A 25,492-nucleotide genomic window follows, 5' to 3' on the forward strand; every position below is an offset into this window, starting at 1 on the left:
GTAACAATAATTTTATGAATATGTAATATATTGATTGATTAAATTTGATACATTACGTGTTATTGTGACACCGTTTTTTCATAGCTTTACAACTCGTTATCGACATCAATTTAAACAACTGACGTGTAAAAAGACCGTCACAGAAAATTAACGCCCTGCAGTGATGTGCGATAAACTCTACCTTTATTGACGGCGTGGCGTGGCGCGGTTCTGTTTTTACCACAAATCTTGTCACCTGGACGTCAACGTCAAGCGGATGTCACGTCAATGCGGGCCATCAATCTTGCAGGTGTCGGCAGACAAGGGTTTACCGCACTCTTCTCGTTTTGAGGTCTGCGGGTAAAAACCGTTATAAAAACTAAATCGCCAATCTCCAATGGATTTAATGCATTGGGGTTTTATTTTATTAATTGTCTATTTTTATTTATAAAATAATAATAATTATTATTATTATATGCGTATACTAATGTTCATGCACAATTCTACGTTTTTTTAAGAATAAGCAAACAATATATTGAGTCTAAAAAACTGTTACTGTGTTTATCTAAATTACAGAAATTATCTACACTCGTTCAATTACCCAATTTAATTATTTCACAAGTAAATAAAAACCTTTGATTTTGAATTCTTGGGCATTTAATCTGTATTTAAAATTTAATTTAACTGAAACAATGGAATGGTATGGGTGCCAACATTGGGCCAAACAATGGAGGTGGACCTTGCACATTGTATATGGACAGTTACGCCATAGAGTATGCTTCAATCAATACTAAAATAATAAAATTAACCAATTTGGGTAAATTTACTTATAAGTATTTATGCCATGATTTCACTTGCGGTGCTTGTACCCACATCGGACCACTAGTTAATATATTTTTAGACTACTAGGTTAATAGTTTTTTCGTTACATATTGTTTTACCTCATATGCCATTTCTGGTTTATTTATCCATCGCCACACGGCTGAGTTACCATTAGGTGTGGTTTAGGTTCAGCTTCTTCAATGTTTTTTTTTTTTTTTTTTTTTTTTTCTTTGGACGAGAAACTTAGAAATTACACCTAGTTCTAAAAGGACTTTTGCGCTACTTCCGGAGCGACAGGATATTCTGAATAGATAAGGTTGTGGGGTAGGGCTAGCCTCCTGTTGAGGTCCATGAGGAAGAATTTAGGGCATCAATCTCTTGTCAAGTCCCCTCGGAAGAAGGAATCAGCTCTGAATCAGCCTCTGTAGTTAAAGTAGGCAGGGGGACACGCCCTTATGTCTAGTCTAGCAATAACCTTTCACTCTTAAGGAACCTCACTAACTCCAACAGTCATATCCCCAGAATCTCAAAATTTGCGGTTAGTGATGTGCCGCTCCTGGACGGATAAGGTTGCACAGATTTGTGACAATTGGATTTTGCTGTGTCCAGTGGGTTCATTTTCCTGGTCAAAAGTTACTGCGGAGACATTTTCCGTTCATGATAAAATTTCGTGTGATACTCGGCAGGGTAGAGGAAAGATGGAGATTTTTATCAATAATGATAACCATCCAAAATACAAGTATTATTTCATAAATACTTTGTTCAGTTCTGATACTTATACTGTGTTGTTCACATAGACTAAACATAACCTTTGGGCTATTTTTCATTACAGTTTTAATTTGAAAACATCGTGTGAGAAGATCGTGTCAAAGTACGTGCTAATAATTAGCTTCAATAACCCCAGCATTTTTTTGGCGACCGCAGTGTCGCACATTCTTTCGTCGTTGTTTTAAGGTTAGAATTTCGAACACCCGGCTGAACTTCTTACTGACGATGTTTTTGCTCGCTCAGCCTTGAGTAGTTGACTGGCTAAATTTTATCTGCTTCTTAAAATTGAATAGTACTGTGTTCGCTTAAAAAAACAGGCAAAGAGTTTTGATTGAATTTACTCACTTCCTTAATCTTTTTGTTCTACAAGACTGGGAGATTTATTTAGTATCAGGGGAATACGGAAGTTGGCTTTATTATTCGAAAAGCTTGAAAATCTAAGAACTCGACTGAAAACGTCAAGAAATCAGCTAAATATTTGACAAAACACACTCATACCGTTGGTTACAAATTACCATATTGCATTTTTTTTTTATTTCTCATCATTAGTTACTATAGATATTCTTATTGTAGAGAATTCGCAAAATTGTTTGGCTTTTCAATTTTTTTTTTTTTTTTTTTTTTTTTTTTTTTTAACTTGTAAAGTGATTTTTTGGTCAATTACTTCTCCAATGTACAATAAACTTAAGTGAGGGCAATCTGGGAATAGCTCTTTCGTTTGAAAACGTCTCATCCAAATCGGTTTATTAGTTTCGGAAAACTCATTGAACATTCTATAAATTAAAGAAACCGGTCAAATTGTACAACCTCTTCATTTTGGAAGTGGGTTAAAAATAAGCGAACCCTCAATATATCCTCAATTCATTTACATTAACTAGAAGACTACCTCATATTGATCCCAAGTCTACAATATTGCCACAAACAGTTTTATGATTCTGGGTGTTTTTAATGAATGTCAACTTTACCAATTTAGTAACAGCCATTTCCTTAACTAAAATGAGTCGCGTACTGAAATAGCTAAGAGACGTTGATCCAACTTTAATAGTACTTAGTTTACACTTTACGTTGTACTTGGTGTCTTGATCGAGTTTGTGTAGTTAGTAATTAGTTAAGTTTGTAGTTACTTGAGGCTGCCTTGCCAGCACATTCATCACATAGGCTCCGAAGGGACAACCCTAGAGGACAACTACGTTCCTTGTGTCAACTGAGCGTTTTCTGATTTTTCAACTACCGTACTTCGACATTTTTGATCGCGCTAGAAGTCTGAGTCCGTCCAGATCTCCACATTGGATCAATCCAAGATGCATTGAAAGTGTGAACACTTAGATCGATTTTAGTTGCTTAAAAAATTGAGTTTCCTTCCCTTTACCTTTTTATTTTTGCACTGCAACTATTATAGCAGTGTAGTTTTATCATTGCTACCAACATAACAAACAAATATTTAATAAAAACTGATTAGAGAATGAGGAATAGTCCTAAATATAAGAGTTAGGCAGGATTAGTAACTGTAATTTTGGGGTTTTATTAACGTTTTTCTCTCTTACACTTAGAGTGAGTGAATTTAAGTATATCATTGGATCGCCGTTCTTTTCTTAGTTCTTTTCCCCTCATAATTTCCCAGTCCCTGCATGCTGTTGGCAGTGTAAAATATCTAACTCATAGAACATGGAGCTGTCACATACTGACATTTATAATAGTAAATCAGAGAAATCTGCCAATTCCAAACCTTAACAACCGGAAATCCAGATTGACAAGATGAATTATTCTCTTTTAAGGATAACAAATATCTTGTTAAGTAGCCCAATTTAACTAGTCAGCATTTAACATTAAAACTAGTTTAACACTCCGTGGATTATACATTATACTTTTACAAAATAAAGCAGGTCTACCTATGATAGAAATTAAGCAACCCGTATTGTAGTATTATTACTATTTACTGTGTTCTTCAAGTAAGACTATAGAAATTCTACTTTATTCACTCCGTTTAATAGGTTTTGTAAGTTGGGCCAAGTTGTGATTGCAACCTAAGGGCGGACAACTATAAGTAGTGTTGTAATGTTTACGCGCGGGGTTCCACAAGGCTTTGTTTTAGGAACATTGATATTTTTTATCTACGTTGGCTAAACATCAGTCATAGCTCAAGTGTTTCTTATGCGCGGAATGTTTATAGACACACTGTACATTTCCTTCGTGTGTTTATTGAGGAACGTTAATTACTGTCTCGAAATAGTAATTTGATAAGACCTATATTATTGGTATTACCTGCAAAGTCTTGATTGGTCTGTATAGGTTAAAACACACTGCAGCGCTTGCTAGCCTCAAGTCCAACCGGTCACTTGGGATCTTTAAGGTCCCAGGGAGGTCAACACACTTCCGGGGTCTAGTGATAGCCTCAAACTTCTCCTTGAGACTCACTTCCCTGATTGTATCTTTGAGAATGACGACACTGGAACGTCTGGTAATCACGAGGCAGGCTCACGGCCAAGAGCTTGTCGTGGTAGCTGGGCCATTGCCAGAAGGATTGTCACTCTCTCAAAAGCCAAATGGGCAATTTCTAAATTTGCCCCTTTCAAATCTGCAGGAGGGATGTAATCTTTCCGGCCCTGCTTCAACAAGGGCCGGAGAATCTCCTTACCCTTCTATGTGAACTATTCAGGGCGAGCCTAGCCTATGGGTACATACCACACAGCCTGGCGTCTCAACAGGTGGTCTTCATCCCTAAAAAAGGGAGAGCGGACTACTCTGTCCCTAAAATCTTTTCGTCCCATCAGTTTATCTTCGTTTCTACTGAAAACATTAGAAAGACTGGTGGAGAGGCACCTGAGAAAGGGAGTTCTCTCAGACACTTCCCCTTCATCGCAACCAACATGCATACCAGCAAGGCAAATCCTGTGAATCAGCACTGCACCAATTAGTCAGTAGGATTGAGGATAGCCTGTCCGCCAAGGAATTGGCATTGTGCACCTTCATAGACATTGAAGGAGCTTTCGACAATGCCAAATTCACTGCAATGGTAAGTGGAGCACAGCGACGTGGCCTCGAGCCAGCTCTGTGCCGGTGGCTTAGGGCCATGCTGTGCTCCAGACGGATCAGGGCCGATCTCAATGAAGTAATCGCTTGTGATCGCACCCACAAGGGGATGTCCTCAAGGAGGCATCCTGTCACCTCTACTGTGGAATCTAGTAGTAGATGGTCTACTTGAGGACCTTACTAACAACGGAATCTATGTCCAAGGATATGCAGACGACATAGTCCTTATGGTACAGGGAAAATACACAAATGTTGTTGTTGATATCATGAATACCAACCTTCAACATGTAACACAACTGGTGTCAGGGAGAGGGACTGAAAGTAAATCCCTCTAAGACAGTAGTTGTACCATTCACTAGAAAAAATAACCTAGAGTCTCTTTCTAGGCTGAAAACTCGCATCCACTCAGCTGGAGTGGTCAAAGACAGTCAAATATTTAGGACTGACTCTAGACCATAAGCTTACGTGGGAATGATCATCTTAATAATATCCTGCACAAAGCAAAGTGGGCGCTCATGACGTCCAGGAGACTTGCAGGAATCTCATGGGGCGTAAAACCCCATATAGCACTATGGCTTTACAAAAGCAGTTGTAAGGCCTCAAAATCACTTATGGTTCATTAGTCTGGTGGACAAAGGTGAATCAGGTAACTGCCAAAGCCAAGCTTGAAAGCTTACAAAGGCTTGGCACAATCTTTGTAACCGGAGCATTCAGGAGCAGTCCCTCAGCGACCCTCGAGGTGGCTTTAGGACTTCTACCTCTTGATGTTCATATAAAAGCTGAAGCGCGTAAGTCAGCTTATCGGCTGATGGTTGCTGGCTTGTGGAGGAATGGCGCGTCTAACGCGAGCCATGGCGCCATCACTGAAGCTGTAAACCCAAGCGCTATTCTCGAAATGGTCTCCGACACAATGAGAACGGAGTTCGTATTCAATAAAGCCATTCTCTGTTGACTTCTACTCCAGAGATGGGTGGAAATCGCAAGATAACATCCCAACAATAAGAAAGAGCTTTGTCTGGTACACGGATGGCTCGCTTATTAAGGGTAGAACTGGATATGGAGTGTTTTAGTCAATCCCCTAGAACTGCCCTTAGCGGCAGTTTGGGTCGGAACTGCTCCATATTTCAAGCCGAAATCTATGGTATCCTAGCCTGTGCCAACCTAGGCCTCACCAGAAGGTACCAGGAAATGAACATCTGTATAATGTCAGACAGTCAGGCAGCTCTTAAAGCTCTTGACCTCCAACAGCATTTCATCCAAGCTTGTGTGGGAGTGCTTTAACACTCTCTGCAAGCTTGGATCACGCAACTGTGTGCGTCTTGGTTGGGTACCGGGCCACACAGGCATAGGTGGCAACGAATGCGCCGACAGGCTTGCCAAAAGCGGAGCAAGCATGCCATACACCGGTCCAGAACCGAGTTGTGGGTATAAGCAAGTCAGCCGCTTATCAAAGTATAAACAAATGGTCCAGGAAGGACACACCGCTTGCGGTGGCAGAGTCACCAAGGACAAGCACTCGGCAAAAGACTGCTTGCCGATTCTAGCTCCGGATTCACCAGATGGCTGATGGGGCTGGGGAGGGATCGGGTTAAGCAAGTGATTGCCTTGATCACTGGACACGGCCCACTTCAGGAAACACCTAAACACTCTAGGTTTACGAAATGAGGACTCGGAGTGTAGACTCTGCAATAAGTCTGAAGAGACTGCAAAACACATAATACTGGACTGTGAGAGACTGGGAGCAAGGAGAAGGGCTCTTTTCGGTGATAAACAACCAGGCGACGAACCAGATGCTAGTATCGGGGAAAAGCTTCTTAGCCTAATTAAGGGCACGAAGATAGGCTTACCCCTCTAACATCAAAGGGGCACACAATAAGCTCAGGTTTGACGTGTGAGGATCTAGGAATCCACCCCAATATCCCAAAGGAAAAAAAAAAAAAAAAAAAAAAAAAAAAAAAGAATGTGTTGGAGTTCATAACCTCAAACTGTTTGCCTTATGTCTACTACGTGATGTAATATTAGTAACAATCCTTTATTTAATCGATTATAAATTTTATTTTTTATGTTTTTTCTTTATAATTGATTATTTAAAATCATCATTATTTATGAGTCACCTCAATCGATAAATAGAAGTATCGGTCTAGGTATGCAGCATATAATTATAACATAACCCGCCCATGCCTCTTCTGTTATTTGTCCCGTAGCACAATTAGAAATTTTAACACCGTTCTTTCGGCACTAAGTTAAAAGATTTATCAATAATAAGGTGCTCTGTTGGCTTTTGGTTATGATAGTCCATTATAATATTGGCTGTATATTAATTTTGTTACATTCAAAATGAGTATACAGGTGAGTGAAATAAAGTATTTTATTGTCCTAAGTTTGCTTAAGAGAAAGATGAGTTACTTGTCACATCTTTGTAACTGAAACGAAGAAATGTCGATGAAGAACACATCTTAATTGTGTAGAGAGAAAGAAGAGTTCACAAGGATAAGAGGAATGAGGACAATATCAGCGTGAATGCAGCTTTCCATCGTTAACACACAACAAAGCTAGTTGGAACGTTTTTCTGTGATATTACCGGGACCTGGAGTTACGGTGCCGACGTGCCAACGACCGCCTTGGTCTCCTTTATCGTAACACATTGACTTCCATTTTAGCTTTTACATCTTTACTTGTTATGTAGCCTATTTCGTGGAGTATTATCTATGCAACCATCACAGTTCGGTGAGGGTTTCTATTACCTTCGGTCTTTACCGGAAATTCTACAAAATGGTCAATTTATTTTATACGCGTATTTCTTGATCAGTTTCAGATGTTTTTCGACACAATTCTGTTGGTTCTTATTTCCCAAAAACCTGGCTTGACCTAGATTCCGCAAAATGGTACTAACAGTTACCCTTATATAATAGTGTCCACCCCCTAAACCACGGTTTGGAGTTAATGGGAGTATTCTTGACGCCACAAATACAAGAAGATTTAAGGATATCTCATGTAAGGATGTGCACAATCACCAAACTTATTTGTTCCCGTGAATAAATAAAGAGTCGTGCAAAATTTGAAGTCTACAGCTCAATTTGTTCTCTAGATCTCTTGCATATTGCGGGCAGACATACAGAAATTAAACTGAATATATCTTTAGTTTTGAGGAGGAGTTATGGCTGTTTAGTTCCATCTCCCATCAACCTCAAAAGAATGAGGCTATGTACTCACGAAGCTGTACAAGCTTTAGGAGAGATAATTGTTGGAAATAAGAAGAAACGTGCTCACAACGTCTATGATAGAAGATAAATTTGATGCAGTAGTTTTGAGCTCGCTGAATCCCGTCCAAGAGCTCCACAGCCATGTTGTTTGTCACAATAGTTGACATGAGAAAACACAAGTCTTTGACGCGGAGTGGCAGGTATAGATCAAACCATTTTAGAATGCTGGAAAATACTCTGTTACAAGTTGCAGTTAATTTATCAGTCCATTTCATATCTGTGTACATAATCAGTCAGATTTTTAGTTCTGTATTGGTATTCGAGTTCGTTTAGTTTAAGTTTCTATACGTTACCAATATAATTAATGAGTCTAGTGGCACCTATAATCATGGTTAAGACAGGCGAAAGATAAATTTGACTAGCTCTCTGATATGTAGGCTTCGCTGACGCTCAGCCAATCAGTTCTCAAGAACATAACCTAATGGATTTTGGAGTACTCGGTTAATATACTGAATATCTCTTTTAATCCCTAAACCTTTTAGAGTTTTTAGTTTGGTTTCCATTCATCTACTTGAATCTTAAAGTAATCTTATCGTCTTATGGGCGAATTTGAATTCCTGGTTCCTTGTAAATTATTAATTGCGAAATTGACATAAATGCTGTAACAGTTTCTTTCATGTTTTCTTTGAATATTCTGTATTTTATTGAAAAATGGGATCAAACTTTGGTTTCCCCAGTGATAACATCGCGGGAAGCATACCCCTCCCTCTCCCCCATGTCGCAGCAGCTCCTGGACGGACACGCGCCGAGAAAGGGCTGTTGACACAATAGACATGTCAGAGCATGCATGCAAACAGAATGTAGCCAGACAAAAGGAGCTGATATGACAATGGGAGGTTCATCAGGCAAACTCGAAATTGAGCTTTTACGGTAAATAAAAGAGGGGAGGATATTATTATGCAGTTTTCCTGCCTCTGGAACTTATTAGAGGCCTTATTAGAATTGGCTTCATACAAAGAGTCCAGGATATTAAAATCATAATCGTTCATGTCATATCTGAGGCGCTAAGATGATAGAGGCCAGTATCCAGACAAAGGCTAATAAGCCATTTAGCTCCCGTCAAGATCGCTGGGAGCAGAACTGTGTTCCGTACAATGGGAGCAGTTCTTAGAAATACAGTGCGATAACGATTGTGTGATTAGTTTGTTGTTGATTAATTTGTTTTTATGTCAGAATAGTCCTTTAAGACAACTTCACTGAACACTATAAACAATGTTTTAATAATCTTTATCCCTTCATTAGGAATTATACGCATTCCAAGTATGGGCTTTTGACAATTTTTACCTATCACTTAGAAGAAATCTGCTGAACATATATGGTATAATGGGTAATTGTTTTTAAGTATTTGTATCAAACTAAGACGAAGTCGTTTTTTAGTTATTAAATTTAAGGAAATTAATAAACTATAATTGAAGAAAATAATGTACCGTTATTACAGCACATATTTTAAATTTATATGGAGCTAATACTTTATAAATTAAACAACTTTTCGGAAATACTTGGTTTATTCCGAAATTCAAGTTTACCAAAAAATTAACAAAGTTTACAAACTTTTGATTCGATTTTCTTCAAAACTTCACACAATCGAACAAATCTAATTAAGAGTCTGATTAAAAATGAATTAAAATTAAAATGAAACTAAAAATTTATACTTCTCAAAAAATTGTTTAAATTAACAAAATAAAATAAAACTTCTCTTCTCAAAATACTCAAAATCAATATAACACAAAACTTGATATTAACTTTATGACCAAAATTTAATTCACAATACTTCAAAAAATGTAATTAATTCTCAGACTCTGAAAGATGGGAAACTTTAGAAATTTTAATTACAACAGTATAAAAATCAAAGATATTAACTAAACGCTGGTACGGGACTTACTACTTTGAAGATTACGGAGGCTGATAGGGATTTAATACGCACTGAAGAAAAATTAAAAAACTTGAATTAAATTTACACGCGATAAAAAATGGAATTACTCTAAATCCCACACTATAGGGTTAGAGGAAGAGCTGCGATTCTCAACAGGACCTTGTCGTCGTGGCTTCAAGACTCGAACTGAACTCTCCAGCGAGCCGGGAGGAACGCATCACCCGATACGTCACTGACCGATCAGCTGATTGCCGGTCCAACTGAACAAAAAAAAATGTCCACGCACCGCGTCTAGTTAATAAGAGCCTACTTCCTACCGCGATTCAGCATAAATGAATTTGAACTATGGTACAATAATATGGTTTTATTTTTTATGTATAAGAGTATATTTAAATTCTTTCAAGATCGTGAAGGAAACAGGATTTTTCCGGACATTTGCCATCGTTCAGTGAAACAAGAAATCAGTAACACTACGTTTCGAGATCTGCAATCTGATCTCTTCTTCAGGTAAAGAACTAACCTAATACCTGAGTAATACCTAATACGAGATCAGATTGCAGATCTCGAAACGTAGTGTTACTGATTTCTTGTTTCACTGAACGATGGCAAATGTCCGGAAAAATCCTGTTTCCTTCACAATCCTTCCATCGTCAAAAATAACCTTCAAACAAAGGACTTTCAAGATCATTATTACATATGATAAACTTAATAGTACTTAGTTTGTTTACAAATTTATTCTGCTATTTTTAGTTGCCATCACGGTTACCCATTAGACCATTGTAAAAATGTTCTCTAACGCTTAATCAAATTCTACTCAGAATCCTCATATTTAAATTAGGCTCTATGCATAATTTCAAGGTCGTTTCGCTGTCGAGATACCAAGCTAACAGATAAACATATAGAAATGAAATATTCCCAGCCTCTCGAGTGATAGATAGGCTTTGTTAAACCTCAGTCAGTAATTTTAAAAATATAAACTTTCTAAAGCCGACAAACCCTTTTATTATTATAATAAATGGAGGCTATTTAGTTAGAGATTTTGTACATCTTGCTTTTAGTGTGGCTCATTAATCATTGTCCTCAAATATGAATGTAGTTAAGATGGAGGCATCTCATAATTGTGTTTCATTAGAGGGATATTGAAAGTAAAAAGACTGATACTAGAACCCATTATGTCATCATGACTTGACCTTCGATGTCATTGACTCATTTTAGTCACTTTGTAAGTGAACAGTGTATAAAAAGCAAATCAGTATCCTTTAATAATAAAGATTCAGTTTAATTTAAAGTACTTAAGTACTTATTGAGTATTACTTTAAAATTATATGAAAGTTGACATATACTTATTTTCCGGCGTATCCTTGATTCTTTGCGTATTTTATCCCTAGAGAGGTAAACAATTAACAGCGGCATAAAAGATGCTTTTCGAGATCTAGTTGATATGCCGAGTGCCTCCCTCTTAAGTATAACCAATGCACAAATAATCAGGTAGTTACATTATATAATATAGCTGGAACCATTAATTAATTAAATGCTGTGTTAATTATGTCTTAATATGTTTAATTACACATAAATTATCATCCGACAACCATAAATTTCGACCAGTTCATGAAATGCACCATTATGATTACAATATTACTTATACGGAATTACGACAATTTAGTAACGACTACGCGACAATTGTAAATTTAAAAGTGTGTGTTTGTAAACACACCCTTATGAGGACAACATGCAGTTTTGCCTTATCGATCCGAGCCCATCTCCCATCCAGCAGCCCTTTGTCTCTTCCCGCCCGCCCCTATTCACCACCAGGCACTGAACAACGGTTTCATTAATTTAATTACCAGTTTTGTAACCAGTAATTAATACGTTGACGCGTTCCATTGTACGGCGGAGGGCTGCAATTTGGCAGATCACGCTGAGAAATAGCCGGCTCGCTGGCCTGGCCTGTCTGCATTAATCTTATCATTTATACCCTGAGAGGGGTAGGCTACACGGTAAGGATGAAGGAACCTCGCACCTGACTCTCTAAAGTGAATGAGTCTCCCCCCTCCCCCTCACTCTAACCCTTCTCCAATCCCTTAAATAGCCCGTTACCGTCCGTGTGGTAATATACATCTTGTTACTTCATACCCCTTCAATATCCTCTGATAAATTACTATATCCATCTCTTAAATGAGAAATTTGTTCCCGTTTGATATATATTTATCTCATGAAATCTCTCATTTAACAGTCAATTCGAAATGTATCAAGGATGTCTTCTTCAGACACCACAAAAGTAAATACAAAAGTAAATAAACAAAATGTAACACTAATTGGTCAAGTTCCGTTATTTCACCCCATGTTTTTAAATCGCTACTATAGCCACGGATTTGATTGTTTGAGGTGAACTAATCATTTCAATTTATATTTCTGATCAGCCCCTCTAGAATTTTATATTTTACTGATAGGTACTATCTCGAGGGATGTTTTTCTTTTATTGGCATCAGCGCGGGCAGCACCGAAGGTGCTGCCGAAGGCCGCGCTGATGGCCGGAGGCTCTCGTCTCATTTCGACAGTTTTTTTTTTCGTATCAGTTCTGCATACTTCTTGTTAAAGAAGTATGCAGAACTGATAGCTTGAGCGACAGCGGAAACCGGTGAGCAAGCGATAACAGCGCCAGTCTGAGCATGTTTGATGCTGATAAGATAAGACGTCGTCAAGGAAAACAAACAGTGTCTATCTAGTTTAGTACCTCCGTACTCATCTATGATCATAAATAGTTAAAACAATCAATTCCGTGGCTATAGTAGCGATTTAAAAACATGGTGTGAAATAACGGAACCTGACCCAAAAAATTATTACTAGCGAGGAATTGCTTGAAGTATAACCAGAGGCCATAAAATGTTTTCAAAAAATGAAATAAAAACTAAAAATTGTAAAAAAATGTGTTGCTGATAATTGTTACAACATCAGGAACATGGTGTTTCTAATACTGGCAGATCTCCCCTATGAAAGCGATACTAACTTGTCACGTAACTGTGTGGTTACTTAGGTAATGCTCCACGAAATAGGCTATATAACAAGTAAACATGTGAAAGCTAAAATGGAAGTCAATTTGTTACGATAAAGGAGACCAAGGCGGTCGCTGGCACGTCGGCACCGTAACTCCAGGTCACGGTAATATCACAGAAAAACGTTCCAACTTGCTTTGTTGTGTGTTAACGATAAAGGAGACCGAGGCGGTCGTTGGCACGTCAGCACCGTAACTCCAGGTCCCGGTAATATCACAGAAAAACGTTCCAACTAGCTTTGTTGTGTGTTAACGATAAAGGAGACCAAGGCGACCGTTGGCACGTCGGCACCGTAACTCAAGGTCCCGGTAATATCACAGAAAAACGTTCCAACTTGCTTTGTTGTGTGTTAACGATAGGCTAAAGGAGACCGAGGCGGTCGTTGGCACGTCAGCACCGTAACTCCAGGTCCCGGTAATATCACAGAAAAACGTTCCAACTAGCTTTGTTGTGTGTTAACGATAAAGGAGACCAAGGCGACCGTTGGCACGTCGGCACCGTAACTCAAGGTCACGGTAATATCACAGAAAAACGTTCCAACTTGCTTTGTTGTGTGTTAACGATAAAGGAGACCGAGGCGGTCGTTGGCACGTCAGCACCGTAACTCCAGGTCCCGGTAATATCACAGAAAAACGTTCCAACTAGCTTTGTTGTGTGTTAACGATAAAGGAGACCAAGGCGACCGTTGGCACGTCGGCACCGTAACTCCAGGTCACGGTAATATCACAGAAAAACGTTCCAACTTGCTTTGTTGTGTGTTAACGATAAAGGAGACCGAGGCGGTCGTTGGCACGTCAGCACCGTAACTCCAGGTCCCGGTAATATCACAGAAAAACGTTCCAACTAGCTTTGTTGTGTGTTAACGATAAAGGAGACCGAGGCGGTCGCTGGCACGTCGGCACCGTAACTCCAGGTCACGGTAATATCACAGAAAAACGTTCCAACTTGCTTTGTTGTGTGTTAACGATAAAGGAGACCGAGGCGGTCGTTGGCACGTCAGCACCGTAACTCCAGGTCCCGGTAATATCACAGAAAAACGTTCCAACTAGCTTTGTTGTGTGTTAACGATAAAGGAGACCAAGGCGACCGTTGGCACGTCGGCACCGTAACTCAAGGTCCCGGTAATATCACAGAAAAACGTTCCAACTAGCTTTGTTGTGTGTGTTAACGATAAAGGAGACCGAGGCGACCGTTGGCACGTCGGCACCGTAACTCCAGGTCCCGGTAATATCACAGAAAAACGTTCCAACTTGCTTTGTTGTGTGTTAACGATAAAGGAGACCGAGGCGACCGTTGGCACGTCGGCACCGTACTCCAGGTCACGGTAATATCACAGAAAAACGTTCCAACTAGCTTTGTTGTGTGTTAACGATGGAAAGCTGCATCACGCTGATATTGTCCTCATTCCTCTTATCCTTGTGAACTCTTCTTTCTCTCTACACAATTAAGATGTGTTCTTCATCGACATTTCTTCGTTTCAGTTACAAAGATGTGACAAGTAACTCATTTTTCTCTAAAGCTAACTCAGAATTATCAAGCCTTTTTTGTTATCTTTATACCAATTTTAAAGTTCTGAAGACAAAAAGCATGTGAGAACTAGAATTATATAAATTTTGATTTCTCAAATTTGGTAGGCATTTTTAATATTGTTGCTATCTTCAATTGTTTTTGAAACATCATATGTGTACTTAAGTGAAAAATGTTATACTACAAATATAATGACCACTATAGACGACAACCAAAGTGATATACTTGTAAATGTAATATAATTATGTAGGCGATACATAATTTCACTTAGCATAGCGTTTTAATAAAGTCGTTCATTTTTGTATTACTTTTCAAATTACTTACACAATTCAGCTTAAATATTTCAAAACCTGAAATTAAAAATACTCATTAGATTATAGTCTTAAGCTATTAAACAAACAAATTTGTGAAAAATTTGAAAGTTTTAAAAAGTTTTTTAATACTTTTAATTTCAAGAAAATATATTGTGTCCTGTAAGATTGTTTAATGCTAATTAAACATATTATTTGAAAGTGGTGTCAACATTTGTGAATCATACATTCTATTTTTAACTATCATAACACGTAAGTAACGTCCTCCATTTAAATTTCCATGCAAATTTAATCGTTTTTTGAGATACATTGTCAGCACACTATGTAATGAAAATTTTGTATTTAACTACACACGAAAATGGAGGGCGTTATACTCTAATATAGTAATTCTTATAAGGAAATCTACAAGTTTTACATACAAATCGCTTTTTGTATGAGTACTTTTGACATTTGCAGACTTGAAAGTAGTATAAGAGTGTAGATGGTGACGCGAGTGGTAAGATTGTCTATAGACCAATAGCTATAACATTAGTATTTCTACAAATTTATTAAAAAACTATTTCTGAATTTGACACATTTACAGGTGGCGTTGTGCGATGACTACAGTCTTCCGGTAGACTTCGTCAACAAGCGGAGACCCCTGAGTCTTGGCTCTGTCCCTCATTGGTCTTTCCACAACTTCCATGGAGCCTCGGTGAGTCTTTTAATCGTTACTTAATTCAGAATGTCTAGAATATCATTACTTTATTTATTTTACTACTAGTTTCATAGCTCATTATTATCCAGAAACTTTATTTTTGGAATAGAAGTCACAAATTAGATGGAGTTTCAAGCAGAACTCTTGTATCCATTGTTGAAAATCAAACATTCCTACTCTACTGACTGTACCTCTAAATTAATTTAAGTACCGTATCTTCTAGAATTATGCTTTCTTCGCTGTTTCTGGTGCAGCGCTCAACAGTTTCTAGAATATTTATAATACCTAACCGAGTGTCATAATTTTTTTACTCCTTGCAAGATTCACTTCTTTTTATCACCATAAAATGTGCGTCAATTTTCTTAAGTAACAGTTAATAATTAAGAATTTTTAATAAATTGTATTGAGATGTAAAAACATACAACAGTACATTAACATTTTCAATTCACATTACATTTCATTCATAGCAAAGAATTAAATCATGGAGTTTTCGTGTGTAAGAGTGTTTGTAAACACTAACTTATAAGGAATACTTACAGTTATCCCTTATCAATCATAGCCCATCTCCCATTCAGAACTATTAATTGAAAAAAATTAAAGTCATTCAAGCAGTCTTGACAGTTTAACGTACATAACACTAAAATGTGTATTTTAAGTTAATTTCTCCTAATTCTAATCAAAGTTTTATTATTATGTAATCGATTTCTTATGCCATAAGAAGTTTTTAATTGTTATATTGGTCTTTTACATTCAACGCCAAAGCTTTATGATTACACATATGTGTATTTAATTTTTACTTTTTTATTTCTTATTTAAAATAAATATAAATAGCGTGATAACATTTTAACTAAATTATTCAATCTAATGCTCATCTCTGATAGGTTAGTTTAGATATATTTTGTGTTTAAAAGACTAATTTAATCTATTTTTGTATGGAAGAAAATTTTATATATATATATATATATATATATATATATATATATATATATATAATTAATATATACAACGCACAAAAAACCCATACAAAAATATATTAAATTTGTCTTTTAAACAAAAACTCTATCTAAACTAACCTCTAAGAGAGTATTAATTATTTAGAGAGTAAAAAATATGTTTTATATATATATATATAAAACGTATTTTTTACTATACAAAAATCTAAAAAATATCATATTTTGCCAGGTTATTATAATGTTCTTTCTTATAGCATAGGTATTGTTACCATTTTATGAGTTTAAATTTCATTTCTTCTCGAATTCTTGTAAGTGAAAATTATTGTATAGAATTAGTTTTGCCCTCCGAAGTTAAACACATCTTCTACTACCCTGGTGAATATAAAAAAGGAAAATCCAATATGAACACTCCTGACGTCACTCTACATCCTCATAACTTTAACCAGGACTTGTTATTCCTGGAGTGTCCCCTCCCTGTTCATTAAAACTTATCGGGAGTTTGAAAGTGATTTGGAATTTTAAAGAACTGTCAACTCCCCTTCCCCCCCTCGCCCTCATTGTATCGGCATTTCTCCGATCCGCTATTGAGGGGTGGACCCGGTGGGGCATTTCCTGACTTCTTTTTTAAGGAGACGCGAGGTGGATTTGTTTTGAATAAATTATTAGAATTCGTTTCCACCCAGTATTACCCTTCAATGATGTTAATTACACTGCTTTACAAAACTGCAAGCAAATGTAGACAGTTTAATATCTCGCGTCAGCTTTTATTACATCGTTTTTTATTATCCGGTAAATAAAAACAGCTTCCCCAATGTGTTTATAGTCGGCCATAAATGCTTCCTTCACCTTAATATTGAAACATTGATTTTGTTACAAATTTTAATTCGAAAATCAATTATAAAACAATAGTTTTTATTAATAAAATGTAGTAGTATTACAATTAAATGTTGTTTTAGTATAAATCGTCTGGGCATGATTATTAAGAAATAAATATCGTGGGAAAAACGTGCTCGCAAAAATTCGATTTAGTATCAATCATTTATGTCCATATTTGAATTATTTAATTGTGTTTGCTACATCTAAAAACACCTAATGAATTTTTACAGTTAATCAGAATTTTGATCGCTTTTTGATAAAAATTGTTTGTTAGGCCAATGTATGAATAAATAAAGGTTGTCAATCTAAATTAGGTTCAAAAGCGCAACTAATAAAATTGAAACTCGGATAGTCACATTTGTTAAACTTGTAGTCAAGATTAAACAAATAAAAAATAAATTACAACATAACGTAAACAAACTCGCTTGTACTCAAAAACTCACAACAATAAGTAATATAAGTCATTTAATTTCTGTGTAGGTCGACCATAGAATTTACTTTATATAACATTTTATCACACATAAATAATAGCTCATATAGTATAATTGTTTTTTTTTTCATCTATATGCGTATATTTCATGTAAAAGATCTTTAATATAAATTAAAATATGAACAAAAAGAAAACTAATACGTCTTCTATGATTCTTTGTTAAATTCATGTATTTACTGAATTTACTCGTCAAAATCAAGCTGTATGTTTCTTATCTTGTATATACAGAGTGTCACCTTAGTAAAACTGCAATGTTCCATGAGGATATAGCGCAGTGAACGAGTCTGAATAGTAAAACATAACCCTAATAAATTTTGACATCACAAGATATAAGCATTTTTAATTACAACGACATCTATCCTAAATTAAGGGATGCATTAATGTATAAAACTAGATTTTATGGACTATTTTTTAGAAGTAAATAATATTGAAGTTCAAAATCAATTAATTTCCGTAAATAATTTCTAACTAAAAATGTTCTTTCGTCCAACATGTTTTCAAAAATTTTACACGAGCACATTTTGTAATAAAACTAAAAATACGTTCTATACGATTTTATATATATAAAATCTATATGTAAAATAAATATCTATATATAAATTATATAATAATACGATCTATTAAAAATTCATAAAAATCGTAAATATTATACAACTTTAAATATTACTAAAATATGTTAATAAAAACACTACTTTTTCCAAATTGTTTATTTTTCGGACGAGGCCTTTCGAAACCAAAGGTTTCATCTTCAGGCAACTCCACAAATAAATATTTACACATTGTTTGTTACAATTAATATTAAAATAACATATGGTGTAAAAATGTAAATACAAAAATTTTGGAAATATTTCAGCCAGTATGAAAATTTAGATTTGACTAGAGTTTAATTTTTGAATAAATTGCGAAGATAGAAGATTGGAATTTATTTAAATAATTTAATAATAAATTTAAATAAGAAAAATAATTCAAAAATTAAACTCTAGTCAAATCTAAATTTTCATACTGGCTGAAATATTTCCAAAATTTTTGTATTTACATTTTTACACCATATGTTATTTTAATATTAATTGTAACAAACAATGTGTAAATATTTATTTGTGGAGTTGCCTGAAGATGAAACCTTTGGTTTCGAAAGGCCTCGTCCGAAAAATAAACAATTTGGAAAAAGTAGTGTTTTTATTAACATTTAGTAATATTTAAAGAATTTTCCAATTGCTCTAAGAGTCTACAATTATACAACTTGTTTCACTACTTACATGAAGTGTTTTAATACACCAAGTGTTACTGGTTATTTCATGTTAACGAACGTATTCATGGATATATATCTTGAACTGTAGTTGAGTTCCTTAGAAAATTAATATTTTTCGGTAAAAAATAATTCAGAGATTATAATTGTGTAACATATTTCTTGAAATATTTATATAAACTAGCTCTTTTTAGGCTTTCTTGCGAGGTGTTGCTACCCCAGAAACTAACCAAATTCTATTAAGGTCATATTTTGTCGTTCAAAGGCATTTATCCTTGAGAAGGAGACGTTTTCAAAGCAATTTGACCAATTTTAAACAAATTTTGGAAAAGAAAAAAATGTTGACAGTGACGATGAGTTTCAATCAGAATATATGGTAGAAACTAGTTTCAGAATGCCGTTTGAAAACAACTTACACGAACTCGATAACACTAACACACTAAGTTTCATTTTCATAACACTCAGAAATGTACTTCGTTTACGGACTATATATATATATATATATATATATATATATATATATATATATATATATATATATATTAAATATATATATATATATGTATATATTTAATTTAAAATTTATATATTTATCGTAAAAGTGTAAGTGTAAAAATGTACATAAATGTGTATAACACAGATGTCACAGATTCTATTAAAAATCATACATTCAAGTTAGACACACAATTCGTAAAATGTTTACCACTGCAACGTCAAAAAGTTTCTCTCACGTGGAGGAAAGTGTTCACGTATTTCCGCCTACTTTCCTGCATACGGAAAGTTTCATGCTTGTAGGTAGACGAACCCAATTATTCGAGAACTGTTCAAGTAGGGTCGAAACTTTCTTTGTCAGGAGGGGCTGACACTTCCCATCTCCCTTTCTACCATTTGGGAATTGTCATGTGCAGTACAAGGTACAAATTGGTATTGTCATGCCAGTTTATGACTTGAAAATATTTCCCATCGTTCATTGAAAAAAATCAGTAACACTATGTTTCGAGATCTGCAATCTGATCTCTTCTTCAGATAAATAACTAACCTAAAACATCATTACATAATAGGCTGAAATAAACAAATCATACCAGAGTGTTGTGTTTAGTTTTGTATTAAATGCATGTTTTAGAGTTAGTGAAGTTGACACACAACGTGGTGGTTGTGATTCCTGACTTAGGCGTGTAACAACCTTTGGTATGATTTGTTTATTTCAGCCTAGTTTGTAATTATGTGTTAGGTTAGTTATATACCTGAAGATAAGATCAGATTGCAGATCTTGAAACGTAGTGTTACTGATGTTTTGTTTCACTGAACGATGGCAAATGTACGGAAAATCCTGTTTCCTTCACAATCGTTCCATCGTCAATCGCCAACTTCAAACAAAGAATTTAATATTGCTTGAAACCACTGACCATGGGAGGTTACACTTTAACACTCTTTAAGGCCTCCCTAAATCGCCCAAAATTAATTTTTTGGCGTTTTTGAGGATTTTACAGATTATTATTCTCTGGAACTTCCTCTTTCCATTATATAAAAAATTGAAGGTTCTTACTATATTCTATATATATATATATATATATATATATATATATATATATATATATATATATATATATATATAGGGGTAAAAAGGATATGTTGATCGTTATTGATATGATAGATTTTCAAAATGAAAATATGAGTCATGCTTACTTCTCCGAAAATGACTGTTTTAAAATAATTAAAACTTGATTGTACGAACAGAAATAGATTACCCAACCGAATCTCTTTAGTATTATTAACTTAAATATAAACCAGCTTGGCAAGAAAACGTTGACTTTTTGACTTGACCTGAAACAATATAATCAACAGGATGACAACGTACAGTGCTGGAAGTTCTCTAGGATACATCGTACAGTGTGGAAGTTAGTCCTTTGAGAACGGTACAATACACAGGAAGTGCTTGTTTCCTCTTAGTGGGCTGATACTGTTATATTGCCGTGGCAAAGCCTTGGATATTGTTACTGTTAGTATCGTCGCACCGCTTCGCTATCTCAATGACTTCATCGTGTTCTGTACGCCATTTACTGACTTTCATCTGCAGCCTGTTTATTTTGTGTCCAACGTGTATTGTTCTCCACTTCCTTTACTATGTATTTTCGCAGGATGGTCCCAAATTTAATACCTAAGAATGTGATGTCATGCATCAGTATATAGAGATAACTGTAAATGTAGACAGTACAATTATTCTTTTCCATGTCTGTTTACGTGTTTTACAAAAAGACCATGGTCTCTTAACTAGTTTAATTTTTCATTACAATGTGGCTTATTATTTCCAATTAAATGAATGCTTAAAAGTGCTCTTGAAGTAAAACACCTTTAATATGTTTCGCACGAATTTTATGAAAACGCAACAACAAATCAAATTTGGAAACTCGTATTAAAGTGTACAGTAAAAAACTGTTTTACCAATGTTGTTGAGAAATGTTCTTTCATGCTTGTATCTTACGTTTCAAAATACACATACTCAAGATTTATTCATATTTTCAATGTGTGTTTTTAACCACAATTAATATCAGAGAACACTTTTGCAATCGTTGTATTTTACAAAAAGAAAATTACTACGTTTCGACGGTTGAAATATACCCTCTTCTTCAAGTGAAAAAAACACTAAGCCACACTTTATTGCATTCATGCATCTCATTATCTATTCAAACGGTTCATCGTCAATAACAAACTTTAAACAAGGTATTTAATTGTAATATTTATTTATTACGCATTAATTAAATATTAAGATTAATTAAATGTGCCTTTTTGCAGCATACCATGAGGTGTCTAAGACGGCATTGTCTATATTTATCTTGATTATCTACCTCTTGTGTCTTGGCTATAGACGTATTTATATTCGTAAAAACAAATACACAGTATAAAACAGGAATAAGCAAATATTTTAAACAGTTTTAAACAATTTGTTCAAAAGTGTCTACTGGTTTATCAAATACCTCTTTTCGGATCTTCAACTTTAGTAACAGAGATGGGGTTGATTGTCCTCTTTAATGACTGTGGTGAGTCTGATCATCCTCTTCAATGACAGATTTGACACTTATCATCCTTTTAATCACAATGGTGGGGACTGATCATGCTCTTAAATGACAATAGTGTGCTGATTATCCTCTTTAATCCTCTTAAATAATTTTAATACCCTCTTTAGTTACTTTATCAGATACGAAATTATATATTTTATTTTACTTTCTGATCCTTCTGATTCTGAACAACTTTCTCGCTTTTATTTATGTCGATTGTGTTGAATATATTGCTAATTCTTTGTTGTACTTTTAACTAAGAAATTTATTGTAATATTCTTAATCTGTCTTTCCACAATAATTGCAATATCTTATTAACATCACAATTACTACGAGATGGGGTTTATTTGGACGTTGGCAATAACATTTTGTAGTAGTTTCTGCCTAAACCAATGGCTGAGCCATTTTACAAACTTATATTTGCTGAGTCTGTAAAAAACGCCATTTTCTGTATTCAGAGTAACAGTTTATGAAACGGTTTGGAAAATGAGATAAAACAAGCACTTATTATTCAGTTTTGGTTCCAGACCACGACGTGATTGTTCAGTCGAAACATCCATCCGACAGTGTTTAAACATGCACGTGCCTGATGTATAATTAATTGCGCATAATCATATGTCCAGAGTTCGCTACCGACGGAGCACAATTATTTATTCAGTAGCTTGCAGGTCACTAATATTCATCGCAGCTGAAACATATTTAACAACAAAATCCGGCTTATTACGTAGCTCCTTCTCCGCTTCACTCACATTACCGTGTTTGTTCATTTGTGAATTATCGTCATCGTAAAACGAATTGTGACATCGTATCAGTCAAACAGTCACGTCATTTCAACCTATTCAATGCGGGTGCACCACGACCATATTTACGAGCATATATGATCGTAAATATATTCATAGCCTCACTTCAAAGAAAATACTCTACTGTAGGCGAGTCACGAAAAGGCCCCCTAGTCTCTTTGCATATCGGTAAATTGAAGGCTAATCACCTCTCTTGAGACTATAACTATAATCGTGTGCACTAATGTTGCAAACGCAATTACTGGCAGTGCCTGCAAAATAGGGTGATACCACACCAATACACAGCTGCTGCGGGTCATCTCGTGACTCGCCTACAGTATTTGCAATTCTTTACTTCTTAGTTTGTTCGTCAACGGTCTTGATGTAATGTCATGGAATCATTACTGTATAGGGCTCACGAGTAGACTAGCGGTAGGAATGTGCCCTCAGCCTCTCAGGGCTCCCTGTCAATCACTTTTCATCCATTTCTAAAAACATTACGCATGCTACATTAATTAACCTATGTTTTTGAAAAAATAACATTATTGTATGTAATTTTTAATTTCAATTAATTGTTATAATTTGACTTTTTTAACTGGTTTGCATAGTATTATTATTATTATTATATTATTTCAGTCGTTATTCTTGTTTTATTTGTGTCTATTAAACTATATTCATTGTTTAGTAATCCTAATGTTTATAACTATTTTAGTATTTATTTCAATAGTATTAATTGTATTAATTAAACTACTTTACATGCGTTAAAAAGTATTGATAGACTCATATACAAAAGAGTCGACCGCTTTCTAATAGTTACCATACTTTAGGAAACTGAGTCTAATAATGAGCACGCATTTAAATAGTAAATAAATTTTGATATTTTCTAAATTACGAGCGCTGATTAAATAATGCACTAGGCCAACTATACTGTTAACAGCAACTAAAATAGCACTCTTGAGTCGGAAAGGCACATGAATGTAATGCGGAGAAGGTAACACTAGGGCAGGTAGGCACTATGGTAAAGTAGCGGGGAAAGTATAACTACATATTTTTGGAACAGCTAGTTCAAGGAATTCGCTCGAATCTGCATCGCTCCAACGTACCCCTCGTGAGCTCTCAAAAGAAGATGACCGAGTCTATATCCCCTTGGTTGGGTTCCCCAGCTATACTGTTAACAGCAACTAAAATGGCACTCTTAAGTCGGATAAGGCACATGAATGTAATGCGGACAAGGTGACACTAGGGCAGGTAGACACTATGGTAAAGTAGCGGGGAAAGTATAACTACAATATATTTTTGGAACAGCTAGTTCAAGGAATTCGCTCGAATCCGCCCCGCTCCCACGTACCCCTCGTGAACTCTCAACAGGAATTAGAAGACCGACTCAATATCCCATTGGCTGGGTTCCCCTGAACAATCCTGTCCCAAGATAATCCAAATCTAGACGTTTCACAGTGGGTTATTAACTAGGATCAATGAACTGGATTCTCTAGTAATGCGTTAGATCCAATCAGTTGTAGTACTAGGCCTGTCCATTAGATCGCGCTGTGGATAGTTGTGTGGATCGAACTTCTGTTTTTTGTAATTCTGATCCTGTGAAAGGAATTCGCGCGGCTCCCGGTAGTGTAGAAGGGCATAAAAGGTGAAACAGAGGATACTCACTGGAACAACAGCACAATCCGACGGCTAGTCCTAGTATTACGACGGGGTTTCGTAATAGAAATAGTCCGTTTCATCTTTGTACTCAAATGTTTCACTCTCCGACTGCGAAAACCTCAAAATATTTCACTCTCCGAATTATTCTGATTGATCAGGAGACTGGGATATATTTCAGTGACCATCTCTTTTTTCAAGTTGTGTTCAAAAAGTACAAGTCTATGTCGTAACTGTTATTCAATAGGAGATCTCATGCAAAGCCTCGGGCAACTGCTACCTTTCAATAAAACGTTGTTGGTTCAATTCAAACATCCGAAATACGGTATGTCACTTTGTTACTTAAAGCCCTGTTGTATTAATAACACTGTTTTTTTTCTGTCATTTTACAAGACATAACTCTGTTGTATTATTTCAAAAATTAAACTGTAGTCATATCTAATTTTACGTACTGGCTGAAATATTTCCAAAATTTTTGTATTTGCATATTTACGCCATATGGTATGTTAATATTAATTCTAATAAAAATAATTCAAATATTTGTTTGTGGAGTCGCCTGATGATGAAACCTTTGGTTTCGAAAGGCCTCGTCCAAAAAATAAATCATTTGGAAAAGTATTATTTTATTAATATTTAGTACTATACCTCTGTGGGTTAAACCAAATTTTAATGAAATACTGTATATAAAAATTGGTAAAAATGACGATTTAGTGCATTCCATTGTAGGACTCCAATAATTCACTATGCTGGTAGAATGGGATTTATACGAAAATTAAAAAAATTGAAATGGGATTTATGTTGTTATACGAAACTTAAAAAAAGGGAATAATTAAGTCGCAATGCTAATTAATCAGATGCCGACTTTCAACGTTTTTTTTTCACCTTTGATAATAATTATCCTTTCACGAAAATTACTTAGTTATTAGCATATTAAATATCTGAACATATTATCATTGTACTCTCATCCCTTAACCTGTTTGTCAAGGGTTGCTCCCGGGCCTCTTCAGTAGAGGGATGCGGAATTCCTGACAGAGAGAGAAATCCACTCGCCTCGCCACGTGGCCTCGGGGTGGGGACAACAATCAATATACTGTTATTACTCACAGTTCGGCCACC

At 35.5% G+C, this 25,492-nt stretch overlaps 1 protein-coding gene across 2 annotated transcripts in view; it reads left to right on the forward strand.

The window, feature by feature from the left end:
* Window positions 1-25,492, forward strand: part of LOC124366973 — a 615,086-nt gene that overhangs the window by 479,383 nt on the left and 110,211 nt on the right. For both annotated transcript variants that reach the window (XM_046823610.1, XM_046823611.1), the window contains exon 2: window positions 15,210-15,320. In XM_046823610.1, coding sequence (XP_046679566.1) covers window positions 15,210-15,320 — 111 coding nt within the window. The remainder of the gene's footprint in view (window positions 1-15,209; window positions 15,321-25,492) is intronic.

The sequence above is a fragment of the Homalodisca vitripennis genome, chromosome 7 (genome assembly GCF_021130785.1).
Source record: "Homalodisca vitripennis isolate AUS2020 chromosome 7, UT_GWSS_2.1, whole genome shotgun sequence".
Taxonomy (NCBI): Eukaryota; Metazoa; Arthropoda; class Insecta; order Hemiptera; family Cicadellidae; genus Homalodisca; species Homalodisca vitripennis.